This window comes from Hoplias malabaricus, chromosome 9, assembly GCF_029633855.1.
Source record: "Hoplias malabaricus isolate fHopMal1 chromosome 9, fHopMal1.hap1, whole genome shotgun sequence".
Classification (NCBI taxonomy): domain Eukaryota; kingdom Metazoa; phylum Chordata; class Actinopteri; order Characiformes; family Erythrinidae; genus Hoplias; species Hoplias malabaricus.
In genome coordinates, this window is record NC_089808.1 from 23,351,925 (window position 1) to 23,379,778 (window position 27,854).

The 27,854-nt window shown below is 41.9% G+C and overlaps 2 protein-coding genes across 3 annotated transcripts in view; both read left to right on the forward strand.

The window, feature by feature from the left end:
- The window catches only part of usp33 (ubiquitin specific peptidase 33), a 28,063-nt gene extending 26,232 nt beyond the window's left edge, over positions 1 to 1,831 (forward strand). The window contains exon 24 of the mRNA XM_066681243.1: positions 15 to 1,831. Coding sequence (XP_066537340.1) covers positions 15 to 172 — 158 coding nt within the window. The 3' untranslated portion in view covers positions 173 to 1,831. The remainder of the gene's footprint in view (positions 1 to 14) is intronic.
- A 1,048-nt stretch (positions 1,832 to 2,879) lies between these two features.
- On the forward strand, positions 2,880 to 27,732 carry zzz3 (zinc finger, ZZ-type containing 3). Of its 2 annotated transcripts, none has more exons than XM_066681123.1 (12): positions 2,880 to 2,953; positions 9,264 to 10,768; positions 14,338 to 14,476; positions 15,118 to 15,265; positions 15,479 to 15,603; positions 18,841 to 18,912; positions 19,528 to 19,629; positions 19,808 to 19,903; positions 21,519 to 21,668; positions 23,751 to 23,885; positions 25,434 to 25,534; positions 26,188 to 27,732. In XM_066681123.1, the coding sequence occupies exons 1-12, from the start codon at positions 2,951 to 2,953 to the stop codon at positions 26,330 to 26,332; spliced, it is 2,721 nt and encodes a 906-aa protein (XP_066537220.1). In that variant the 5' UTR covers positions 2,880 to 2,950; the 3' UTR covers positions 26,333 to 27,732. The 2 variants fall into 2 exon arrangements, with proteins under 2 accessions (XP_066537220.1, XP_066537221.1); XM_066681124.1 differs by lacking the exon at positions 2,880 to 2,953 and adding an exon at positions 3,068 to 3,186.
- Positions 27,733 to 27,854: the final 122 nt, after the last annotated feature.

Consider the following 27,854-nt stretch of genomic DNA (forward strand, 5'->3'; position numbering starts at 1 on the left):
TTCCTCCTCTACAGGAGCTGATTCCGGGCAGATTTCCGAGGAGACCTGGAACTTCCTCCACTCCATCCATGGCGGCGGTCCGGTGGTGACGGTGCGGCCCAGCGTCAGCCACCAAGAGGTGGAGAGCTCCCAGGCCGAGGAGAAAATTGAAGTGGAGACGCGCAGCGTGTAGCGACTTCAAACTGCTGCCCTTTAACAGGGAACTGGAAAAACAAACATTTGTTATTTTGCACTTGACTCTTTCTGTTGTTTTTGTCTTGCAAGCGTTCGAGCAAAGGGCCCGACCATGCCTTTCCTCACACCCCCACCCTTACACACACCTCTACTGCAGTCTTTATTCTCTACGTGAACCATTCCTTGCAGCAGAGAAGTGGAATAAATGTGTCTCAGAATAGGCTTCATGTTTGTATATACAGCACTCTCTGTCCACATACTATTGACTGTTTACTAGTTAGGCTTGAAGGAGCGATAAGCGAAATTTCTCTGTCGGGCACATTATCAAAACCATAGCCTGCTTGACAAATATACAAGTGAATTAAGGCCAGTCTGTCGTATTTAAACGTGTCCCACCCATGTGTCCAGCTGCAGGTTAGAGAACTGTGAATCATTGCTCCTTTAAGATAGATTCTTGAACACTTTTCTGAGTTGTGCGTGCAGCCGATGACATTACAGATGTATCGTGACCAAATAGAGGAGAATCGTCAGTGAGTTTTGTAGATGAAGAATTCCAGTGCATCGTACTGTGCTTGTCGTCTGGTTTTAAAAGGAAAAAAACGTCTGTCTTGGAGAACGGACGCTTCAGCGTTCCACCTGAGATTACGAAGGGATCCGAAGTGCTACATAGTCTCAGGAAAGGACTTGCGTTTCTGTTTTGCACTGTTTCCGTAGGCATCCAGCGCTGCATGCTCCGATACCAATGTCCAATTTATATCTGAATGTACTAGTACTCAATGAACACAAAATTTCCTGCGTTCTATGTTATTTATTTCAGAAGGGGTAATGTGATTTACTATAATGTTTATACCTTCATTTTTTTATTTCGGCGAGCCAAACCTGATCCGAAATGCATGCTGTTAGGAAAGATGATGTGATTTCTGATCTAAAGCTCCACTTGACTTGCATGTAGATGCAGAGCTGCTCTAGAACAACCAGGCGCACATCTGAAACTGTCTCGTTTGAAATGTTTGTAAAAAAACATAACAATACGTATGAATCTACTACAATTGTTTAAAATTCAAGGCATTATTTTATGTATATAATGGCATGATTTTTTTTTTCCTTTTTTATGTTCAATGCTCTTTGACCGGAAAATGGCTGGTGTATCTGTAATTGAGGAAGCTGTATTCGAAGAATGGTTCCTAAAAAACTCGTATGTCAGATTTGGTTTTGGTTGGCCGAAACATTAAACCCAAAATCATCCCGTGGAAAAGCGTGGTTTCGACTTATTCATTGACACCAATGAGCATGGATTGTTTGGGTGGTGGATCATTGCACGCAGTCGGGACGTGTCGGTGTGTGTGTGGCTGGAATTTTTAAACAACTCCCTGTCAGTGCTGGACTGAGAATGGAACACCCACCACATATATCCAGCCAACTAAATCATATGGAGAGAAACTGACTATTGATTAGGAGCTAAAGGATGAGTAACACAAACTGTGCAGCAACAAATGAAGCACAGTCTGTAACTTTGTAGTTACAAAGTAGACCACCAGGTTGGGGAATGTAGAGTGCACAGTAAGTGGACAACACACATTGACATACCCCTATATTGCCGGTATAGAAGTGTAGTCATGGTTAATGTATTGTCATTTTGTATTGTTGCGTTGTTTGAACACCAAGCAAACAGCGCATTATTGCAAGGATCTCTACCCGAAATAGAGGTGGACCCTTCCAGTCACTTATGCCTTTTACAACATAAAGACTATATACCTTGAAAAATAAACTGCTTGTTTCCTCAGGGTTTTACTAGCTTGGCTGACTCTGTAAGGTCAGGAGAATTAGGTTCAGACATTAGGTCCTGCTGGGGTGGCACGGTGGCGCAGCAGGTAGTGTCGCAGTCATACAGCTCCAGGGACCTGGAGGTTGTGGGTTTGATTCCCGCTCCGGGTGACTGTCTGTGAGGAGTTGGTGTGTTCTCCCCGTGTCCGTGTGGGATTCCTCCAGGTGCTCCGGTTTCCTCCCACAGTCCAAAAACACACGTGGATTGGTGACTCAAAAGTATCCGTAGGTGTGAGTGAATGTGTGTGTGTGTGTTGCCCTGTGAAGTACTGGCCCCCTCCAGGGTGTATTCTCGCCTTGCGCCCAATGATTCCAGGTAGGCTCTGGACCCTGAGGTTACAGATGATGAATGAATGAATTAGGTCCTGCTTAGTGGTGGTACTGTGAGGGACCACTACTAAACAGCAGCTGTCTTTTACATTGTGTGAAAATTTTGAATTAATTAATTTTATATTGACTTCCATTGAAAATGAAGGGTTTGTTTATTTTTTCCAGCTATACGTGTTTTGCTTTGCACAGCGACAATATAATAAACTAATTCTAATTCTTATTCTAATCTAATGAAACTATTAGGGAAGAGTACAACCTTTTTGAGGGTCCACAAATTTATGGTCCACACTTAAATAGTAAGGGTACAGTGAGTGTAGTTTACAAAGTGGGCCTAATAAACAGGACAAAGAGTATATACTTAGTGTCAGTTCACAATTTTACATACACAAATTCACACACACACATTGGTGGTCCTGTGGGGGTTCATACAATTGGTAAAAAGGGACACTACATAAGAAGTGGACTTTATGAAATGGAGAGCGAGGGTTGATTGCAAGGTGGTAGTGCATAATAAACTGGACAGTGAGGGCATATTCTCTATCTCCTTCTCAAACATATTGGTGGTCCTGTGGGGGTCCACATCATTTATACAAAAGGGTCACCAACTACAAAGTGCATTTAAATGGTAAGTGGACGTGATGATATAGACAGCGAAGGTAGATTACAAGGAGTGTGTGTAATAAACTGGACACGGTATACACACAATCTCAATTCGATCTATCACACACACACACATACACACACACACACAGAGTCTCAATTCGGTCTCTCTCCCACACACACACACAAACACACACTGCTCAGCGGAGAGAAACATGGCAGCTGCCGACTGTGCAGCAGACGCTGTGCGGAAGTGAGGTAAGTATCAATTCTCAAGCTTCACAAACCTATTTTCGCTCATATTAAACCACCTTGTAAAGATGGTCACCCTCCACTGGCCTTTGCCTTGGCGCTACAAAGCACACCGCAGCGGAAAGAGGGGTCCGCGCCTCCCAGACCCGCGCCGCGCAGAGAGGCGCGAACCCAGAAAAGTTGAAGCCGATGCTTGGTGGTAGTTAGCGCGGCTAGCTTTGCTAAGCTCAGCCGCTAGCCGACCAGCAGTTAGCCAGCTAGAGCTAGGGCCTCGGTTAAAATAAAAAAACAAGCTTCAAAAATATGTGTGGAAGTTGCTGCTGTTTTACTGTGGGTACAGGGGGGAAGTATAAGATCACGACCCTTTTACCCCTTAAATTTCTTGTTTGGTATCTAAAATATTCATTTGGCAAAATTAGCAAAACAGGTGAATGGTGTTAGCCGAATGTGGTTGACGTTAGCCATAGCTACAATTCGGCTGAAGTGAGTTGTATTTTATTTTAGTTATTCATTTACTTTTATTTTTTTAAAAATGGCTAAAACGCAGCTTTAAACTATACCAACTTCTCACGACTTAATTGTGAGTTTACCCTTTCAACAGTTCAGTCACATTCGGCTTATGGTTAGGTCTTTTTCCCTTCTGGAAACAGACTTGGACGTTTTGCATGTTTTATTATTTGTTTGCTGCTTTTATTTAATTTTATTTTTCGCACATCCAGTAGCTGTAGTTAAAACGCATTCAACACGCATACATTACTTTGTATAACGTTACATTGCGCTATAAAATCAAGGAAAACCTGCAGTAATGTAAACCTTAGCGGTTAACGGAGGAAGGTCGGCTTCTTAATTTTTCCCAATTCGTTTCTGGTTGAAAAAACCAAGCTAAACCTCTACCACAACGTTCAACTCCCACGGAGTTCTTGCCGCTTTCAGAGCTCCGTAGCCGGCGAGAGGTTAGCAAGAAATCCGCGGGCTCGGGAAAGGCCAACCAGTGATAAACAGCTGGTTAAAAAAAGTCTTTGGAAAGTAGGGATATAAGGGGAGTTCATCAATCCCAAACGGTAAAACTGAGCCGATGAGCTTTGGTCAAAACCGATAAAGTTTTGTTAAATGTAAGTTCTTCTTCTGTGCTTAAAAACCCTCATTTATAACCAACTGAAATTAGATAACAACTAAAAACTCATGTTTAGCACAAAAAATACGTTTTTTTGTAATAAATATACATTTTTCACTTTTTAAATGTATCTGAATATTAGTCATGTCACTTTCAGGTTAAGTGGGTTTTGACCGTTGGGGGAAAACCGTTATTGTAACGTTTTGAATATTAAAAAAAAATCTGCCTCATGCTACACGTGTACACTATGGCCCTGTGTTTCTGGACACTTGCTCATCCAATATTTCTGTTGAAATGAAGGGTTTGAATCAGGAATTCATCTCTTTTAACTGCAGTGACAGTCTCTATTGTTCTGAGAATGATTTATAAGAGGAGTTGGAACATTTTCTGTGAGAAATTTGATGGCATTAAGCCATGTAAACATTAGTGAGCTCAGGTACTGATGCTGGGTGATGAGCTCTGGCATGCCACCTCATCCCTGTATATGGAGTGGACCTCCTCATGAATGCACTTAAAGAGCTCCAAATCTAGTATTGAATCATAGAAAAAAAAACATTAATGGGAGCCCTGGAGCAGCTGTGCATGAGCCTGATGTTGCATTTACGCTGCTGTGGCGTGCCCAAGAGTGCGAACCCATTCCAATGAAATTAAAAAATAATAATAATTCAGAGTGAATTTTTTACACATTTTATTTTGGAGATGTTGCACAAACACAAGCTATCTTCTGATTGGACAGAGGCATCACTTTCTCACCTCATCTTTCTCACTGCATTATCCTGACGCCATACACTGGACCCGTCATACACGTGTAATTGTGTCTGACAGAAACAACTTTTCCAATTGAAAAGGAGTGGGATACAGTGCATTGAGTCGATACACTCCCTCTGTGCAAAAGAGCTTAAGGTCAGTAGGTTTGTTCTTTGGAATGATGACACTCCATCCAACCTTTTTGGGATGAGTTAGAGTGATGATTGTGATCCAGAATCATCGCCTTGTTATTATGTGTGGCAGGATGCCATCAAATGATGCTTTTCCACTGCATGTTACCTACTCTACTCGATTCCACTCACAATTTGGGACCGCTTCCTTGGTAGCTTTTCCACTATCACAGCCCCCTCACCAAATGTAGCTGTTGACATCATCACACAAACAGCGGCTTTGGAAACCACAACAACAACAACAGCAGTGTTTACGTTAAGTGTTCCGTCATTATGTATTTTCATGTTGTTGTTTTTTGTGGAATGGGATTAAACACAGCTCCGCACATCAGCTCAGACAGATCAGGGTGGTCTTTCCTTTTTTTTTTTTTTTGTTTGTTTGTTTGTTTGTTTCCTTGTTGGCGGCACGGTGGTGCAGCAGGTAGTGTCGCAGTCACACAGCTCCAGGGGCCTGGAGGTTGTGGGTTTGATTCCCGCTCCGGGTGACAGTCTGTGAGGAGTTGGTGTGTTCTCCCCGTGTCCGCGTGGGTTTCCTCCGGGTGCTCCGGTTTCCTCCCACAGTCCAAAAACACACGATGCAGGTGGATTGGCGACTCAAAAGTGTCCGTAGGTGTGAGTGAATGTGTGTGTGTGTCTGTGTTGCCCTGTGAAGGACTGGCGCCCCCTCCAGGGTGTATTCCTGCCTTGAGCCCAATGATTCCAGGTAGGCTCTGGACCCACCGCGACCCTGAATTGGATAAGCGGTTACAGATAATGAATGAATGTTTCCTTGTTGCAAAGCCCAGCTCTCGCTGGGTTCTTTCGGTAGTTCAACATCTTAAAAAGACCACAGCATAATTTTTTTTATGAGCTGCCGCTGTGAGTCAGCGTAAAAACAATTGTGACCTCTGCTGTAGTATGGAGATTTTTCAAATGCATGTGTTTTGCAGGATGTCTATATTTCATCATTTACATGAGTCTCTCTGGCCTGTCAGTGCTCTGCAAGGTTTACATGTCCTGTTAGTCCGTACTTGGCTTGCTTGGAACCATGAGAGAGCAGATACTAAAAGAATCTACCCAGTTACAGGTACCAAATTTGCTTAATGAAAAAGCAAAAATGAAGAGTAAAAATATTTGCACAGTACAATTCCAGTATCTAATGTAAGGCCATTAATAATAATAGAATCTGTTACTGCAGTGTATGGTCACAAACCCTTTTAATAGGCATCATTTCAGAAGAAATGTTAGATGAGTTTCCCATAAATGTTTGGGTGTATAGTGTATAGGATAAAGGGACACTTGGGATTTGTTTCAATTTATAGTGTTTGTGTCATAAACATACATATTTCAGTAATCACCTTTGCGGGTTTGATTGGTTGAGTGCAGCCCATAAGTGTGCCTTCTCAGTGAAAACCTGCTTTACTCTTGGAGAGAACAGAGGATGGTGTTAAAGTTTATATGCTTAACAATGGTATATTATCAGACCAGTTTGAAAATCTAAAGTTAAGGCTTGACACCTCTGGCCCTGCTGGCTTCTGTCTGTCTTATGCATGGTCAAATTTTATTAGCTTCTCAGCAGGAGGCTTCAGCAGAGTGTGAAACAGATACATGTACCATTCAGTCCAGGTGCCTCCTTTTTTTCAAGGCCATGAAACAAGATAAATAGGTCTGCAGTAGCGATGTGTGCACAAATCTTCTTGGCTGAATAGACAGTGACTGGTATGAATGAACAGGCGGATGTTTGATGTGTTCTGACAAGCGCAAAGGGCACCGTGGATCATTCCAATATTCTGCAAAAAGGCGTTAATCAGTGCAAAATATTAAATCATGTCTGGCGGTGGCATTTATACTTAGTGTTAGCTCCTGCATATGACCATTTTCTTAGTGTATTTTGCTAGTTCTAATTTGTGTATATTTGGTGATGAGGTGTGGGAAAAATTGTATTCTTATATACCTCACAATGGTCTCTTAAAAGATAGGTAATCAGCCGATAAAACATTTTTATGTGAGTTTGTTAGATGCGTGCCCACTAGGAGATCAAAGTACATTCCACAATCCAAAAATACATGTCGGAAGATGGATTGGCTTTGAGATGGTGTCAACAGGTGTGAGTGACTGGGTGAGTGTGTGAAATTGTCTGTGTGTGTTTGTGTGAGGGTGACTGGGTGAGTGTATGAATGTTTCTACAGGAGTGAATGTATGAACTTTTCCACAGGTGTGTGTGACTTAACCCTTGTGTGTGAATGACTGGGTGTGTGTGTGTGTGTGTGTGTGTGTGTGTGTGTGTGTGTGTGTGTGTGTGACTGTCCACAGATGTGTGAGAGAGAGACTGGGTGATCAGCACGTGCTTTTATCATTGTGTCTCTCATGAGTACTGCAGATTGAGTCACATCAAATATCTGGTCTTGAAGAATGGAACATTGTACACCAGTAGATTTCTTTACTCCTGCCATATCCGTTCTGCTTCCTCATTTGACAGGAGCTCCAGTGTGGTGCCCAATCTCACCTCCTCGTCCTTATTTCACCTTCCCTGGTTTTGAGGGTCCTTGGGAAATCGAGACAGGGAATTGAGACTGGGCAACTTACCGAGGCGCTCCCACATTTTGTGCAGATGATATAACCTACACAACTTTTTTCAAACCTTGGTAATCACAGCAATTTACATTGAAACAGTAATCCTATCCATCAGGAATTTGGCAGATGTTCAGGGTGAAACCAGTAACCATTTTCATCTGTAGTTGTGACATGCAGTAATCTTGCAACAACAATGATATCACACAGAGTGAGACTCAATAATCAAACAAGTGTATACATTATTGTTTTCTGTGGAATGATTTTATCCAAGGTGGATTTCTTAAGCTAGGCTTCCGGTCACAGAGCACCCGTGAAGCTGAGATAACAGATAGAGAACTGTACACTGGGAGAGTTAGTAATGTGTTTCCAAAGCAGATAAGAGCAGTAAATGAGAAGGGCAGTTAAAAATTCGTTTTTGTCTCGTGTCCCATGCTGACAAGGAGTTTTTCAGACTGGGTTTCAGTTTTCTATAAATCTTCACTCAGTGAATTAATGCACTGATGCACATAGTTAAAGCTCAGTGGGTTTGAGCATGTTTTTACTCTAGAGTCACTAAGACTGCTTAATCAACAGCTCAGAACAGAAGATCCTGAACTGCAAGCACATGATTTTGGCGTTGTGCTGGAAGGTTGCTGTAACAGAAAATAAAATGGGATATGAGCAGCAGTTGAGCAGTCAGTAGGTAGATTTAATGTCAGCTGTTTTATGTCAGTATTGTTTTTACAGTGCATAAAATATCTTTAAAACCTGACCTAGCATGCAAACCATGTTTTGGAACAAAATAGAAGTAGTGCACATTATAAAATAAAGTGCCATGGCATTATTATCCAATGCTGAAATGTAGTATTTCACTAACCTCTGCAGTATTATTAAAATTGTAAGTCTTCCTGGATAGGAAAATGTCTGCCAAATGCCAGAAATATAATTTCATACACTCAAAGCAAGCCTCAGTCTAAAAGTGTGAGAACTGCTGGGAAAGGCTATTTAATTATACTGGACATCTTTTGGAACGAGAAATGATGATGAACAAAAGATGGGAATCTTTCTGAATGTGACACTTATTGTGTTGGTGGGAACAGAAGGGTGAGGCAAAATGCCAAGCTTTGGATAATCAGAGCCATGGTCATGGGGTTGGCTTCAGTAGAAACTTTAAAGCTATAGGTCACTGGGCTGAAATATTATACTGCATCGATTTGGCTGTTAATGTAATGTCTTACTTTAGTACCATGGTTAGCAGATGTGTGATCATATGCTGCTTGCACAAGAGAATTTAAAATGCACAAAAACACACGGACATACCTCAGACACCACAGACTGTGAAGAGATGGGTTACTGGTTCTATGATCTTCTGCAGTGAGGTGTTTTATGACAGTAGCTCATCTTGACATTAGTCAGGTGTTGTCTTTTGTTGACTGCTGCTATCAATAAGCAATGTCCTCATACAGTGAGCCTTGTTTTCTCTCTCTCTCTCCTTACAGGTGCCCACATTCTGCTGCAGAGGAGAGCACCATGATGATGAGGAGGAGTCAGTAGGCACCCTCCATAGTATGGCCACGTCCCGATCTTCGCGTGTCACCAGATCATCAGTGGGTTTAAATGGATTGGATGAGAACTTTTGTGGCCGAACCCTCAGGAACCGCAGCATCGCTCAGCCGGAGGAGACCTCGCCGCCTCCCAGAGCTCGATCGCCCAAGAAGAAGCAGGACTGCCAGCAGCACCAGCAGGCCGGGGCCAACTCTGGGAAGGTAGCGGACGGAAAGCCGGAGGGTGAACCTTCGACTGGCCACAGGAAAAGAGGGCTGTCCGTCTCGGAGAAGGACGAGCCTGAGAAGTCGGACAGCTCAGAGCGAGTTCGAGCCGGAGGAGGACTGGAAGCCTCCCCTGCCCTGAAAAGGGCCAAGCGCTGCTCTCGCTCAGGGGAAACCCAGGGAACCGAGGAGGAACCTTCTCCAAAATCAGCAAGCCCTGAACCCGCTGCAGTTAAGGAGAACAATGAGGACTCCAAATTGGACACATCTTCAGCTTCAGCTCCTCATGGCTTTGAAAAAGAGCCAGAGGAGAAGAAGGACAAATCAGAGCCTGCGGAGGAGAGTGTCCCTCCCTCGCAGGTGGACATGTCCCACAAGGCGACCAATGGCTTGGCAGAGCTTCAAAAGGAGGACTTAGAACCTGCAGCCTTGCCTACAGAGCCTTGTGCCTCCCCTACCACACAAACACTCATAAACAGTCCCTCGCTGCCTAACGGCGGCCAGACTGCCCCCTTGAACCCTGACCCCATTGTGCCTTGTAAATCCCCTCTTGTTGAGCAGGTTGACGAGTCTGATGGTCCTCAACTTGATGGCAGAGTAAACTGCTCTGTGGAGGAAGTGGCCGATGCCGTGTTGTCCCAGGAGCCTGAGGTGGAGGTTGAGGTGGACGTAGACGTAGTGGGGGATTCTGCTCAGGCTCACGACGAGCACACGGTCGAGGAAAACGCCAATGGTGGTTCAACAGTGGAACCACAGGACCCTTCGGATGACTGCTCAAATATCTCAGGAGAAACGGCAGGCTTGGCCTCCTCCAGGCTCCCAGCAGAACCTCCCTCCTTCACTGAGCCTCAAGAACACAGATACACCTTGAGGACTTCACCTCGGGTTGGGGGGGTCAGGTCCGGTTCCCCGAAGCCTGCTTCCCCACACACGGACAATGGCCTACGCAAGGAGGAGGAGGAGATGGACGAGGAGGAGGCCAAAGCGGATCCTCTGGACTCAGAGGAGCCCTCTCACACAGAACCCCCAACCATTGGGTCCAGTCTCACTACTGAGGCGGACTGTCATGTCTCTGAGCGTGCAGAGGCCAAGGCTAGTGACGATGATGCTGTTATGGATAGTAGTGTGTCCAGATCCACCAAAGAATCGTCAATCGCTCCGACCGAGGACGAGGAGGAGGATCCCGACGTCTACTATTTTGAATCTGATCACTTGGCCCTCAAACACAACAAAGAGTATGTGGAGTCTCCTGTAGTTTTGGCCTGTTTTTTCCTTACAATTTTGCCATGTTTCAGATTGTTCTTCTTGATATTAAGTGACCCTTTTCTTTATTGGTTTGATGATTATTTTTTAAATCTATCCCCTTTGTTTACTGATTTTTTTTTTCCTTTTTCAAATTGGGAACTTAGTCTCACAGAATCGGCTGTGATCTAGAAACAAGTGCACAGTAGTTTGTAGATATATTTCCTCTAAAACTCAAGATCAGTCAACATCCAGAATACAAGATTTTTGGACAGTGTTAGACTTCAACTCTACGTTTAGTTTATTCCTCCCCTTATTTAACCCAGCATTTCTCCTGATTATTCTTGGATGATGTTGGTATGAGCTCACATCTGGCCCTGCAAGGCACGTATTTTATCAAGCCAATGTGTATTATTTTTATTTTCAACTCCCTTAAGTTCTTCTTAAGAAGGATTTTATTTGTTTATGACTAGTTGGTAAGATCCTCTCAATTATCCAAACCTTAAAGGGTGACATATTCTGCACCTTTTCAACAAGTGAACATTTTTATTTAATGCTCTCATTTCTCTGCGCTTGTTGTGTCTGTTTTGCTCCGTTTAACGTTGTCTTTGCACTCTCACAAAGGCAGGTCCAGCGCTGTGAATGTAGAGTCCCGCATGAGGGGGTAGGACACTTTTAAATTGGCTGTACTTTATATCAGATGTAGCCCAAAACCAGAACCATGCATTTTAACCGATATTTTCTTAGTTAGACTGCAAAAAGCTAACTGGGTGGACTTGTTACATGGTGGGCAGATTTGCAGGCTCCAGATATTAAAACTTTTGCGCATAGGCACTGAAAAAGTGATTTAAGATGCTCCCACATCTTTATTCCCCACCTGTTGATACTCTAAATCTGACTACAAAGCATGTTTTTTTTGTTTGTTTGTTTGTTTTTGTAATAAGCTGTTAAACTTTAATACAAGAGTGGAGATTCATTTCTCTGCTAATTATCATTTAAAGGAACAGTTGTGGAAACTGACTGGCCTTCTGTATGGAGTCAAAATAGGTTTAAAAAGATTTTGAGTTTGTAAAACAATACTCACAAATGTAACAGACTTTGTAACTGCATTTGAGCAACTACATACACGTAAAACTAAAATCAATAAATGTATTGGAATACACAAATTTAAAACAACAATAATAATAACTTAAAATCACAAATGTGTAAAAAAAAAAAAAGAAAAGATTTGCATTTGTAAATCAAATGCCGTGAATGTGTGAATCAGTAACTTCTCAAATGGCTTAAAATGTACAAGAGCAAACCTTTTTAAGGTTCCAAATGTGACAGTGGGAGTTTTTGAATGAGGTGGAAAAAAATCCACACATTCGCCTTCTCTGCTACTTGATTTAAGACCCTTTTTTGACGGCCAATTGATGGACCAATAGGAAAGCTTTAGCTGGACCAATCAGATTGCGAGGTTTGTTTAACCAATCAGAACACTGATTTGTTGCTGTCAGCCATATTGCTTTTCTACAAAATGAACTCTGGTTTTTGAACCGGTTCTGTTCCTGATTCTTGGAACATTGGTTATATAAGTCTTAATGGAGTCTTATTTTATTAAGACTTCAGAACTTTTCTCTTGTGGAAAAATGAGTAAAAGATGTTATTTTTAATTCCTGAGTTGAACCACTGCCATGTTAAATTTTCCTTATAGATTTATGTGAAAAATTATGTTAAAGTATTTGTATTTGTAAAGTATTTATTTCATGGAACTGGCTTGAAACTCACTCACATGCTTGTTCACGTTTAAGAACCACCCCACAAGGGGTGCTGTTCAGTGCATTGTGTAATTGACACTGTGTACTTTAGTTGACCGTCTTACTCTCACTTCAGTAGAATATTTTTGCTGAGCTTAATGTTTACTCTTCCTTGCACCTGCTGTTTGCTTTGTCTTGGCTTGTGGCGCTTTAAGGATTTAAAAGCTTTGTGGTGCATTGTTTGTGGTGAGGTAAGTACAGCTTAGCATCTCTGTGACTTTGAATCGCTGCAACGCACAGAACCGTGTCTCGGCCGGGTCCAGATCAGTGCGTGGTGACACTGCAGTGTGAGAGGCAGGAGGGTGTCTCTCTCTCTCTCTCTCTCTCTCTCTCTCTCTTACCTTCATATCTCCTGCTCCTCTTTCTCGTCTCATTTTCTCTCACCTATCAGTGTGTCTATATATCCCTTTCCCCATGTTCTTCCTGTCCCTCTCTCTCTCATTTTTAAAATATAGCCATGAAACTAAGTGACACTGCTGATATTCAGTGTTGTGTTTATTGTGCAGTGGCAGCGATCGTAGTTTCTTGTGTGTTTCTTGGACGTGTCGCCCGTGGATGCGTGTGACTTAATTTATGACAGATCGTATTAACAGGATGTTTATCATATTTTCTCGGCAGTATGTTCACACTGCTAATTTTGTTTTCCGCCCCCTCCTCCCCAGTGGCATAGTAGAGATATTTATGATTGTAATTTAGAGGATTGGTCCCTAGGTGGCAGTACAAGACTAAACCCTGCAGACTTAGTCCACCATTTTCATATTTAATATAAATTCATGTGCCTAGTCTTATTTAAACAGAGTAAACACGTGTGCGCTGTGGTCCACTGTTAAAATGTAAGGAAGTAAAATGTAATTAGAAGTTGAACTGAGCTGAAGTAACAGTACTGAAGGACAGTTAATTATTGGCCATTTAGCACTTACATTACATCCAGGATTTGACAAAGATTTGTCTATTCATATAGTACTAATATGGCCAGTCCTAAAAGACACATGCTTCCTTAGTTGTCCAATGTTTGTTTGTGTGGTCATGATGCTCTGCAAAGTCCTCTGCCACTCGTCTGAAGATGTGTGCAGTTCTACAATCACAATTTGAGACCTTTATTTCCAGGCCTGAGTTAATGAGCACACCACTTTATTCAACAAGGTTCTACAGTGTATTTATTGAGACGTATTCACTGAGATTGAATGCTGGTAGTCTGTGATTGATTCTCATCTGTGTCGTGTCAGTCTTTGGGATCGATTCTATCGACTCCACTGAGCTCCTGAGTGAGACTAGACTAGGCCGCATGCTGCTTTTTGAGCAAGGCGTCTTTGTTTTTCTTGATCTTGTGCCTCTTTGTGTGCTTGAATGCATTAAAATAAAGGTCATATTTATAATAAATAGGAAGATGTCGGATCGCAGCCAATGGACGGCAGTGTTTTGGAAGAATTGTGAGTCACGTTTGTAGATTTTTGATAAGGGCAGTTTTTCGCTTCCTGCTGATTACACAGAGAGCTTTCAGCATTGTTTCAAATATTTACAGCTCTCTCTCCCTCCAAGTGCGAACTGTGTGTCGCCCACATTGTGACTAATGCGGCATGATTTTCACGTGAACTGTTTGCCGCTTCTTTCTTTAGCTGCCATTTATGTGTGCTGTGCAACAATTTAATTATGTATAACTCTGTCACTGAAAACTCATTGCCCTGATGCATAGCAAGTGTCTTCTGTTAATAATGCATATAGCCCTCCCACATCTCTGTCCCCTTCCCCCTTTAACTTTCAAGCTATCAGAGACTACTCCAGACCATTGGGGTACTGGAGGCCCAGAGAACCCAAGCCATCCTGGACTTGGAGGCGCTGGCCCGGCACCAGAAGCAGGCCCTGGCTGACCCCATTGCCTTCGTGGACCAGCTGCAGAAAAAGGTGAAGAGCCAGCATCTCACACTGGACAGTATGTTGTTTCTGGACAATTACTGTGCACTATTGATGCCACTAAGGCTTCCAATATGTACATTTAGCCACTGAACCAATCAGTAAAAACTTTGTTGTGGGCTGTGAACCACTTCTTAATACTCACAGGCCCCAGGTGGAGGATCTGTGGAAGCGTTTTCACATCATTCACAATCATTTCAGTCACTGTCCAACTGGGAAACGTATCTCTATTTTTCACAGCAGCTGTCCTTCACATTGTGTGAAAATGTCATGGTGAATGAACCAATAAAAATACTCCAAAATGACAAAATCTTTTTACATTGATTTACATTAAGAGTAAAGAAGGTTTTTTCCTTCACCTGTAAAGTTATCATTTTGGAAATGCATATTTTTCTTTGGAAAATGATGATTTACGCTGGGTTAGGGTTAGAATCTTATTAGTTAGGTGTGGTAGCAACGATGGTACTCACTTCTCTACACCAAACGTGCTCTAGTGTAATTTACCGTAAACACAGTATAAGCTCGGATTGTTTGTGAATGTCACATTCCAAATATCTGACTTCAGTCAATGTCTTGGTTTTGATCACAAAGCTTTTGGACTTTGAATTTTGTGTGTGGATTTTGCATTGCAGGTGGAGTTGGGCTTGCCCTGTCCACAGAGAGTTGTCCAGCTCCCTGAAGTCGCATGGGACCAATACACCTCAGGCCGCAGTGAGTTTGAGAGGGAGTTCTGCGACAAGAAACGCAAAACAAGGAGGTTGAAGTTAATATTTGATAAAGGTATGGCATCTTTTTTGCTCTAATATAAGGCTGTAAGTCTTTTTCTAGTTGAACATGCACACGAATCAGTTATGTTTTTAAAAACTTTTATTTTAAATGACCAAGTTACAGTGCAGATTAGACCTGCAAACAGAAAGCTGATGTTCTCTGACTTATAAAAATGTTATAAATCTTATTTTATGTGACATTGTACTCTCAACAATGTACTCACAGTTGGGCTACCAGCAAGACCAAAAAGTCCAGTGGACTCAAAGAAGGAGAGCGAGAGCCCGGCTCTGTACTCATCTCTGCCGTCGAGTGATGCCCCTGAACAGAGCATGTCCAGCAGCAGGGCACAGGTGAGGGTCTGTGAAACTCATCTGGTTTCTTAAACGTGTAGTCAGTCATTTTTAACACCAAATAAAGCAAAGTGTGTGTGTGTATATATATATATATATATATATATATATATATATATATATATATATAAAGAATTAAATTGCTTTGTAATCCTCAAATGGACCAGTTTGTGCGCCATAGAGTCCTTCCAAATGGGGTGGCGATGTATAAACTAGGATTAGGACAGAATCTCTGATGTACCCAGGCCAGTAGGTCTCTGTGTAACATGAAGAAGAATCATTGGAGAAAATTACTTTAAGAGCTCAGACTTTTGTCCATGATGCAAATCCGGATTGTGTGGTCAGACTGTAGTGGTTGTGATTGCAATAACACCGGTTTATGTGTGTGAATGATGAAACAAACACATGTAACTTATGTTCAGTCACATTTCGTGATCAGATCTGGGTTAGATTTGAAAGCATCAAAAATGTTGTTAAGAATCTGACTGGACATACTCTGTTTTTTTGGCGTGTTTCTGTTCTGCAAAATTGCTGTTCTTGCTCAATTCAGATATTGGGAAAAGTGGGAATTGAGCTGCCCGTCTGAACAAGGTCTAGTCACTCATCTGGGGGATGCTTTGCTTAACCCAGTCATCACCCTGAAGACGTGTGCCATTTGTCCAAATGTTTATGTGATGTCCATATTTAGGTGATGTCCCTGTGGTTGTGTAGCTCAGATGGCAATCAACTTTTGTGCATTGAAATAACGTGTTTTTTAAATTTTTATCACATGACAAGCTGGTGATCTGATTAAAACAGAGGTTACTAAACCTTACTGCGGTGTCTCTTTTTGGTAGATGAGAATATTTTAATCCTCCCTCACCCCACTCTGAAACACACGTACACATTATGCTTCCAGACTTCACTAGAATTTATTTTAAATCTTTGTAGTTCATACAAAACTGCAACTTCGGAACCTCTCGTTACAAAAACAAAAAAAGACAGGATGGTGTAAAGTGTAGAGCAAAAATATAATTCTTCAAAGTACATCTGTAGAAGATATGAATCTATTTAAGAAGACGTAATGAGTGCGCTAGCTTTGCTTGTGAGTATCATCTGAATGATTATTCATTGTAGTGAGACACCCCACCCCCCCGGAAGGATCTCTTCATTTCCGCTGAGAGAGCTGGGTGACGGTAAGGGTGGCACGGTGTGGGGGAAAGGGAGGATGGCTACTTTTTGAAACAGCCATTTTGTGGTGTGGTCAGGTGCTAGTGCTGGATTATATGTTCCGGGTGAGAGACTCATTTGACACTGCTCCACAGCCCACTGCTGGGGGGCTTATACCCCTCATGCTGACGCTTGGCCTTGAGCTTGTTCGGTGGGCCCTAGTATGCTTTTGTTATTTGGTGAAGTATGTGATCATTATAAAGCTATATCTACTGCTGTTTGTGTGTGTGTGTGTGTGTGTGTATTTCTGATGCTTCTCAGAAAGAGAGGGATGAAAGTAGTGGCTCTGATTTATCTGTACATCACACAGCTTAAAGGGCACAGGGCCAGAGCAGGTTTCTCTTGGTCTAGACTAAGTGTAGTTTCCTGACGGCTCTGGAGAGAGGAGTGCGTCACCGCTGTCATTTAATAATCCACGCACAGCTCTGAAGAAAGCTGCTGACAGGTTTATGGCTGTTGTTTTGTCTGGGAATGTCCTTCAAGGAACAGTCGGTCAAATACATTTTCTCTAATGTGTTTTTTTTTTCCCCCCACATTATGAAACAGCTGCAACACTGACACCTAGTGGACTGGATGTTTCAGTGATTCTGTATTAAACTTGTTTTAAACATTCATCACCTATGTGGAGCTTACCTTGTTTCATACAGGGGCTACAAAACAGTTCTATTCTGCGAGGTACTCTTTACTGAGAAAACTAAATAATTAATCACCTTCATATGATGTTTGCTGCTTTTTGGTGGTAAAAGTTCTTACTGCTTTTTATAGGCACAGTTTTCAAAAGCCATTGGACTAACCCTGAGGTGACTAATAACCAGCTCAGTAAATCTGTGTTCAACATTTTACACAATCTCTGCCCTTTTTATTAAAGACAAGTCATAGTATGACATAATACATTTTACAATGCTCCATGGTCCAGTTGTTCTATTAGTTAACCCATTTAGTGAAACTCTGAAGGTGTGTTAGTAATCGTAGCTCAGTTCCTTTGGACCAAACAAAAAAATATGCTGTTCCACTGTGGTCTTTCAGTTCCAGTGAATACACTACAGATGATCTTTTCCTTTAACATTCTGTCACTGAATACATCCTCACCAGTGGAATTAGGATTAGAATCTAAATAATATCGAACAAAGTTTGGTGATAAATAAAGGTTTTTTGCATTTGCAAAACGCATCTTATGCAATGGAATTCCAGTGCAATTCCAGTGACTGAAGAGCCTCTTAAAAATCTGTATTTGAACGAGAGGGATACATTCACAAGTTTTGTCCCAGCAAGACCACAAGCAGTCAGAGGGAATTAAGCATGAATTCCAATTAATGTACAATGACAGTTCATTATGAAATTGAAATGCTGCTGTTTAAGGGTGCTTTTTTAGAATGATAATAGTTGAAAATACCAAAGTTTGAAAAATATGTTCAGGTCAGCTTTCATTAAGCTGCGGCTCTACTGCTGCAAATATTCTCCAGGATTTTTTTTCTCTCTCTCCTCTCTCTCCTTCCTGCCCTGTGAAAAAAATTTTATGAGCCATCATTGTGGGCTCTGCTCTGCTTTTGATTGATTCCTCTTTTCCCTGATGGATTTCTTAAACGTAGACTCTGACAGACTGTTAATAAATCACCAAGTACATCAGTTGAACTAAAACGGAGAGGTTAAAATCTGCAATTAAGCTGTTCTTTAGGAGAGCTATGTGTTTGGATCTTTGAAAGGGATATTTATAGGCATGCTTGGCATCCTCAAAATTGGTCTTCTCGTTTTCCAGTTGAAAAGGACATTAAGGAAAAGATACAAATGGTCCAGTAACTTTTTTGGGAATGATCACAGCTGATATGTGTCTCCTGACATCAGACTCCTTTTTGTCTTATTAACCAACAAGTGTTACAATGCAAGAACTGTAATGCTCTTCAGGCGAGGTTTACATTGTTTAGTGATATTGTATCTCCTATGAGAGTTTTATTAAATTAATTAAATAACTTAATAAATCTACTAAATCTCTGTGGTGTATGCTAATCAGCAGCATGTCTGCTCTTGCAGATGATCCGAGGGCGACCGTATCACCAGAACAAACCTGACACTTTCAACCAGCTGTGGACGGTGGAGGAGCAGGTAAAGAGCTCAAAGTGCACTCAGAGTCTTGAAATTCAAGAAATGTTTGTTGAATTTTTGGATTCATCTTTTTTCTTTTTATAAAGTATTGTGGACATTGTAGTAATATCGAGTTGTTGGCACCAATAATTGTAAATCAACAACTTCACCATGTTTCAGATGTTGGCATTCAGAAATGTCAAATATAATTTCAGTGGAAGTAGCAGAGTTTGGTTTGGGATCCATTTCTGAACCAACTTTCTTCTTTCTCTCTTCTTTGTTAAAAAAAAACAACTTTTTTTTCACCATGTTTTTTTTTTTTTTTTTTTTTTTTTAAATTAGGGCAGGGGCAGGTTTTAGAGTTTTTATTTGTGTTGTTGCATTATTTTAGGTGATTTACAGCATTGCTACTGCTTTCTTTGGACTGGAATTGTGTGTGCTTTTAAACAGACTTCATAGGCAGTGAAGTTCTGTAGTGACACATTTTTAAATGCTCTTAACAGACAAACTTTTTGTAATTTTTAATCTGTGGATTAAATAATGTAGTTCTTCAGAATCAGCTGTTACTTTGATGGTTACTATTATGTCATTACATAGTAATGCGTAAAGATTTGATGCTTGTTCTGCTCTGTGTAGAAAAAGCTGGAGCAGCTGCTTCTAAAATTTCCGCCTGAGGAGGTGGAGTCCAAACGTTGGCAGAAGATCGCAGATGAACTGGGTAACAGGACGGCCAAACAGGTGACCCCATTCTCTGTTCAGTCCTTTTGATCTTTGATCTGCCCGTCTTCTCGGCTCAGAGATGTAGAATGAAAAATATCATGACAATATGTGCTCCTCCTTCCTCAATGTTCCCAAAGTCTCTGAAAGCTCAAGTGAGCAGAAGTGAGTGTTTACCTCAGCATCTCGTCTGCTGCAGGTTGCCAGCCGAGTGCAGAAGTACTTCATCAAACTGACGAAAGCTGGGATTCCAGTTCCAGGGCGGACTCCCAACTTGTGCATGTACAGCAAAAAGGTACAGCCTCTAGTTTTACTAACTGCTCTCCTGTTGTGAAGGAGCTGTGCTCCGTTGTGAAAATAACTGCAGCATTGTGTGGAAAGCTTAAGGATGCATGTAGATGCATGGCAATTGTTTTACATACACAGGTACGAGACACACATTTTTATAATGCAGTAGTATGTCAGGTTTTGCTCTAAAGGTAGTAAAATCCATCCATTTTCTGTGAGTTAGTTGAAAGACTTTTCTACCAGCCGTTTGGATGGCTCCCTTATTGTGACGTCACACTAGGCATTATGCAAAGTTGCATAGATCCACCCTGGCATTTGTGAAGGTGTTTGTGCAGGCAGAGCGGGACCGCCCTATACGCTCACAACACACGTTGCGTATGGCCCCGCATATTAACAAAGTCCCCCTCATCTCAAGTTATGGAGATGAAGTATAGTCAGAAGATGAAGAGAAACTATTCATCAAGAAATGAAAAGAAGAAAAAAAGACTGCACAAGACTGAGCTGCAGGAACAGCAGTGAGGTAAATCTGTGAGTGTTCTTCTTGAGATTGGATTGTTAATAAATAGTAGACTATTCCCGTACATAGCCACGGAAATATATTTAGAGGTGGCGTGCACTGCGCAGCTGCTCTCCACGACCATAAAAGCCTTGCAGTGTCACAGTGTCATGAACCAAATTTTGAAGCAGAAAAGTGAATATATACTGATGTTTTTATACTGTCTAGTACTCGTTTAAACTTCCCCAAACACACCAGTACAGTTTAAAAGTTGCTTACTATTTCATACCACTTAAAATGACGTAGTTATTTCCAAGTGCTAAGTTGAGTTTTTTTTTTTAATTTCGGTTCTACCTTAAATACTGCCGCTATATTCACACTAACACCGGCATATTTAGAGTTTTCGTTAAAAACACAGTAAACAGTGAAGCAGCTACAGGTGCCTGGCCTAAGCTACTGCATCATTTAAGGTGCCACAAAGCTACAAGGTGGAGTATTAACAACTATGTTTGCTTCTTTTTCTTCTTTTCCACCTTAAGGACTGCAGTTGTTACAGAATTTGACAAATGCTGACTTGGACTCCGGAGGTCTGATCATAACGTTAATTATGTTAAAACGGTTTAAAAAGGAGGGAGAGAACTAGTGGAGGGTCAGGTGCAACTGTCAAAAAATGGTTACATTTTGGCTCAGAGTTCAAAATTGTGCTTTAGGGCCACAGGAAAGTCTGGACTTTGCTCTGGGTCTGACCCATATACTGTAGAACATAGTGCAGTAAATGTTCGACGTAAACATGTGCTGGGTGGGGTGTGACCAGCAACAGCTTATTTGCATAAAAGTGACAGAGCCCTTAAACAGCTCATTCTGAGAAGGACTGAAACTGGAAAGAATAGAGGTGGTGAGATCTCTTTGTGAGAGTGATTTTGTGCAAAGAACTTATGAACAAGTTTTGTGTAGCCCATAGATCTATTCTAACTTGATTAAAAAGAAGTACAATATGTCCCCTTTAAAGGTAAGTTTGGGAAGGCCAGGAATATTTTAATATTTTCCAGTCCTATGACTAAACTAAAAAAGAAAGATTAAAAAGTGTGAACTGTGTAACTATTTCAATGTTATTACTACTCCATAGGCCTCCAGTAAAAGGCATCACCACCTCAACAAGCACCTGTACCGGCCATCCACCTTCCTCACGTCCTACGAACCTCCGGTCTACATGGACGACGAGGACGAACAGCCGAGCTTCTTCAGTGGTCTGCAGGACAACACAGCAGACGACTCGGTCAGTGAGCTTTCTCCTTACAGGGTACATCACCTGTTCAGGAGTTTTGGGTTCTAAAAATTCTGCATTTGGTGTTGTATTTGAGTTTGTTTGGTTTTTTTTTGTTGTTTTTTTTTGACTCAATGTATTTTTCTTCTCTGCCAGTGGCTGGGCCTGAGTGATATTAGTAAATACAGTAAGTTTTACTAATACAAGGGGTACAATACACTAATACAAGGGGTATGAAGTTGATTTTGAAGTGCAGCCAAATGGGTAATATATATATATATTTCACATACTCACTCACTTTTACGGACATATCCACAAGGGGGTGCACTGTGCATTGCATCAGTGACAAAACCTATATAAACCCCATCTAATCCAACCTCCAGACTAACTACACTTCAGACTGCCACATGGTAACAATTTTATAATCAGTTGGGACAGTGTTATATTAAAAGTTGTACTCACTGTTATGGAGGGCCAAAAATGTTTATAAATAATTAAATAGATAAATATTTAATCCTCATGTTAGTGTATCATCGTCCTCCATAAACCAGGCTTCATTTTGAATTACTTGTGTGGTGGCTAATACAGCCCACCACACACGAGTTTAATCAAACCTGAAATTCATGCAAAATGTATTTATAAACCCCCAATAGCATAAAATTTCATGTGTTTTTGCACCTGTGGTTTGGTTGACTGAAGTCTAGTGTGACTGTATCTTTATGAGAAGAAACTAAAAAGAGTAGTATAAAGTAAATTGGGGGGGGGGGTGTAGCGGGATTATTGACGGCTCGTAGCTACAAAGGATAACCTTTCAAATTCTTCTGTATTCAACTAAAATCTCAGTGGAGTGCTTTCTTGTGTGTGAGGGGAAAAAAAAACCCAGCCTGCCCATATCTCAGCACTTCTTACCTGGAGCTGTGGAAAGGCACTGAGACCTGTGGTGGTCAGCTCCCCTGATGATTGGTGATCTATCTTTAGACTCAGTCCAGAGGCAGGAGCCAGAGCGCCTGAGACTCTCTCACTCTCTCTCACTCACTGAAGCGTGAGACATGGGTGCGTTGTGGTCGAGTGAGTTGACGTTTTCTCTCCCCGTCTCCGGTATCTAACCTTTATTCTCTGACGGGTCGCCTGGCTCTGGTGAGGACGTGGACAGCTGAGGTTGCTTTACATCACATCCGGTTTAGGTTTTTTTATGTCAGGATGAACTGCAGGTTTGTGTTCAGAGCTCTGATTTTGTGTACAGACTTCAGTCTTTGTTTCTTTTCATGTCAATGTCTCGGGTTGCACTGTGGTCTCATCTGCTTTTTTAAGACTCATTCATAAGACTACATGACCCCAACATAAGCATTTTATAACCCCTGACAAAAAACTACATATACATCTATAAATGCTGGTTCCATGAAACTAGTCATCATAGTCCTCTCTACAGTAAAATGGATTAAGTCAGACTTTAGGACTATGGATGCTTGTTGGAATAAGGTTTTGCAGATTGATGTAGGTTTGTGTCAGTTAAGAAAGACTAATGAAGGTCTGACCTACTGTAAAGTATCAGGAAAAGCTGTTTCTGCAGCGCTAAGCTCGGAGTAGCAAAGACAGAGGCTCTGTTCTCCTTATTACAGGTCAATGAAGCATCCCCATAATTTTGTTGCTATAGTTTTAAGGTTAAAAATACTACATAATGTTCCTTAATTCAGCCCACGCTGATGCATGAATATACAGTCTGTCCCTGCCTGTAACTCCGCCCACCTGTCTGTTGCTCAAAGCCTTGCACGCCCTTCAGGTTGACTGGATTGGTTACTTAGGTTTGTGACATCAGAAATCCAGGCTGTCTGAATTTGCTCATTTGAAATTGTCCTTGCAATGCTGCAGTTTCAATACAGAAATGCTCAGCCACTGCAATGACAGATTATTCACTCAGGATACGTCGTCTAGCGTCTAAACAACACAACACGGAAATGCAAACGAGGTTAAACACTCAACCTTCAGGGGCCTTTTAAATGAACTGTAATAAGTGGGATATGGGCTGTGCCTTTTCAGTGGCCCTGGTGTGTCAGTAATGGTAATGAGTGCCACTGTCTCTCTCTCTCTCTTTAGGATGATGAATCTGTGCCGGTGGAGCTGAGACACCTGCCCGAGTACAAAGAGCTGCAGGAGCTTAAAAGACTCAGGAAGCAGAAGCTCCAGGAGCTCCAGAGTGAGAGCGCTCTCATTCAGCACATGGGCTACAAGGTACTGCTCACATCCGCTCATCCTGAAAAAGGAGGAAAAACAGCAGAGAATTGGAAAAAATTGTTTAGAAGCATGTTTGATTTTTTTCTGTTGCTGTGAAGTTACCAAAGTCAGACGCCATTAACCAAATGCTGCCTGTAACAATTTAGATCCGGCTGATGATAACGACTAATAGTTATCAGTGAGCCTTATTAAGGCTGATGTTATCAAATTAAGCAAAGCTGTTTACATCCTGATACATACCATCGGAGTAGATGCTTTGAGAGGAAGAAATGTCTGAGTTCAACAAATGACTCATCCTTCCTTTAAGACTTTCACCAGAAGAAAGAAGCGCATTAACATAGTGAACTTTATTCATTTTGGGTGGTATGAAGGAAAAACATGAGAACAACGTGGTAGTCTGCCTCCACTGTTGGATGATCCTGCTAGTGAACTTCATCCAATTATATATTGCCGTACCTGCTCCTTAGGACCAAGAAGTGGCATAGAAACCCTGCACCATTCACTCAACAAGCTCCATTCGGTAATTACCGTATACTGCGGTAATTGTGTGATAAAATGTGACACCCCCCAGCCCTAGCAATTACCGAAGAGTTCAACCTGAATTTCCAGTTCAGTGCAGTGGAAAAGAAATAAGAGGAATGTGAAGAGTTGTAATGAGTGCAGATCTGAGAGACGTGATGTATACTGACTGCTGCTCATCAGTAGGCACCCTGTCCCATTTCTTGCCCTAAGGCCTTCCTGGAAGTATGCTCTTTATGATGACGTTTGTGGAATGGTGAGCAAAAGGGGCACGAGGGTTCAAGGTGTCGGAGAGTTGAGAGCAGAATGGGATACTCGCGCTTTTCAAATGTTTAGATCACTAAGGTTTAAACATGAAACAGCAGCTGAAATGTTCAAATCACTACAGTTAATTCGGGCTTTTCCCATAACTTCGGAATTTTAAAACACATCTCAAACCTCAGTGGAACATTTGTAATTCCGTTCACAAAAGAGTTGTCTGCTATGGGAGGGGCACATAAAGTACGAATAGGGAGCTCCTGTGAGCACCCTTGTTGAAAATTAAAGAATGAGGGGTGCATGTGCGAGTATTGGGACGGGGGAGTGTTTGTCCCTTTGCGGCAGTGATGGTGTCTACTGTTCTGAGAAGGTTTTTTGGGAGCTGAAATAGAAATGGGCACGTTCTAGATTACCCTCGTAACTTTTGGATTTTCAAAGTGGTAGTTTTCATTAAACATTAGCAGCGTAATCCTTGGGTGAAAGCAGCCGTTTAATCGAACGGGGTGGCATATGGAGGGAGAGGCCCGAGTTGATTGGAGACAGTCTGGGTGAATATGGAGATGGACAGATGGACCTGATCAGAGCAGATTGCTTGCACATCAGATTGCAGTTCTCATCTGAAGTCACATTAAAGGGTTGGAAATTTGTTTCCAAAAGTGTGGTTTAGGTTTTTGGCACATACTGTAAGTGCCTTTAAGGAGGGGGCTACATTTCTAGGTCATTTACAAATCACTGTTTTTCTTCTCTGTGTGTGATCCTCCTTCTCAGTGTGATGTTTGCGGTATGGAGCCAATCCAGGGCGTGCGGTGGCACTGTCAGGACTGTCCGCCGGACAACGCAGTGGACTTCTGTGGAAACTGCTCGGACTGGTCAGAAATTTCCTGCTCCTCTTCTGTATCAGCTGTCACTGTGTTAAAGAAACTGTTGTAAGATTGCCATGTACAAGGAGCTTTTTATCTCTGTTTACACATAGTCCAAATGTTATGACTGGCCACTGAGTAAATCGTTGCTGCCCAAAGGAAAATATTTATCTCCAGTTTTGTGGATCTTTAGTTTAAAATGATTTTTAGAGGTCAAAATGCAAAAGGATGTGGCATAAACAGTGATTATTAATCCATTGGCCTGAAAACACTTTGTAGAAGTCAAATGAGAGAGACTCGAGCCTCTCCTGTCATTTAACCATTTTGCTTTAACCAGATCTGGGCTTTCAGGTTAACATTTTCAGCTCAGTGCAAAATGCAGATGCAGTGGGATTTATGGCCAACAGAGGGCAGCGAATCAGAGCAGAGGTCATTTACATATAGCAATCTTTAAACTCCTACGTAATATAACCTTCAACTCTACTGTGATGCTCAAACCTCTATCATTACTTCTCCAAGCTCAGCACTGCAGAAACTGCACTATGTAACTTTTGGAGGAGGGTAGGAAACCAAGTGTTCCATTACGATTTAGTCTTTTAAAGTATGAGGTTGAAAAATCGTCTCACAAAAATGAGTTAACGGTCTTATTTTTGCGCCTCCAGTTTGTTTAAGACTGAGACCCATAAGCCGAGCCACCGTTTGGAGCCGGTTTATCAGGCTGAGACTTTCCTGGACCGGGACTACTGCCTGCCACCCAGCGCCGGCTACAACTACCTTGACCCCAACTACTTCCCGGCGAACAGATGACACGAGAGAGAGGGGCCGCAGCCACCTGGGCATTCCACACATGGTTCACCCACTCGAGAGGCAGAACCGCTCACAGCAGCAAGAAGAAGAAGAAGAGGAAGAAGAAGAGGAGGAGGAGTCCACACCTGCACACTAACAACCACCCGCTCGCACCCTCAATCCCAACCTCAACCTCAGCCTCCACATAACACGCCATAGGAAACGTGCAGAGAACACAGAGGAAAGGACAGGGGTACAGCTGCATCCCGAATACAAACCCCCTCCACAACCCAGAGGGTCTCGGCAGGAGAGAGTGAGTGTGTGTGTGTGTGTCTGTGGAAATTAATTGGTGCCGAATGTCAGTCGTATTTTGTCGGCGGACGAGGGGCAGAGTTCGTATTGACCTTTAACTGGCGTTGGTCTGCAGTGTGACCCTTTCTAAAATGAAGCTTTTTCGTGTTTGGGCCGGACAGGAAGGGACAGGGCTTGGTGCAAAAGCTTCTGTCTTTTTGATTCTTGCCAGGTTTTTAACCAAATCAAGGGGGATTCGCTAAATTAACTCGGCCATTCTGAAACGGTCAAAACACAAGTCGATGGACCCTGAACACGTCTCTCGCAGTGGGCTACCACTTTTACTAGAAGCTGCTTAATTTTTTGTTTCTTTATTCTTTCTCACCTTTTACATCATGATGTTTTTTTTTTTTTTTTTTAATGTAATGAACTCACTCCACTTAAAGACCCGTTAAAAGAAAAGCACTACAGCACGAACAAAGACCAGCTGAGACAAACTTGGTAGGTAATGAATCGAAGATGAACACGGGGGCTGTCTTTTTCATTTTTTCTTTCTCAGTGTGAACTGTCGTCGATCATGTGGAGTACTCAAGCGTATGGTGAAACTAGCCATTGGTAGGTGTTGTGCCATCTGTTGTTTTTCTTTATTTTTATAACTGTCCAGATGATTCCACGTCTGAACCTGGTCACTTGTTTTAGAAGAATTAAAAAATATAAAAAATTTATTGAAGGCGCTTGTGGCACTTTTTTTGGTGGTGAAGCTGCCAGGTCATTGTGCCCTTAGCCCTGTTTAATTAAAGTTTTTTGTTTTTTTTTTCCTTTTCTTTTAATTTAATTTTCATTTTGCAGTTTCCTTGTGGTCCACGACAAAATTGTATTTTTATTAACCTATTTAAACGGCGAAGATGCCGAAAAGATGATGATATCAAGGTGGCGGCTGCCTCCAAAGTGGGACACCCACGTTATTTTATACACATAGATTTTGTTGTGCTTCAAGTAGACCTTTTTGTATGGATTCTGTTTCGTTCACCCCGACCCTCCCTCGCCCCGCTTCAATATCAGTGTATAAAAGTCTGTTCTTAAATAATGTTAAAATGTTAGAGGAGAACTGTGGAAATAAAAGTATGTGAAAAGTCTTTCTATAACTGACTGCGGTGTTTTCATTGTCTCTCAATACCCCCGTCCTCTTCTGTTCGTTCATTATTTAAATCAAATGAGCGTTGGAAAAGTGGAGCTGTAGAAGTGATTTGAT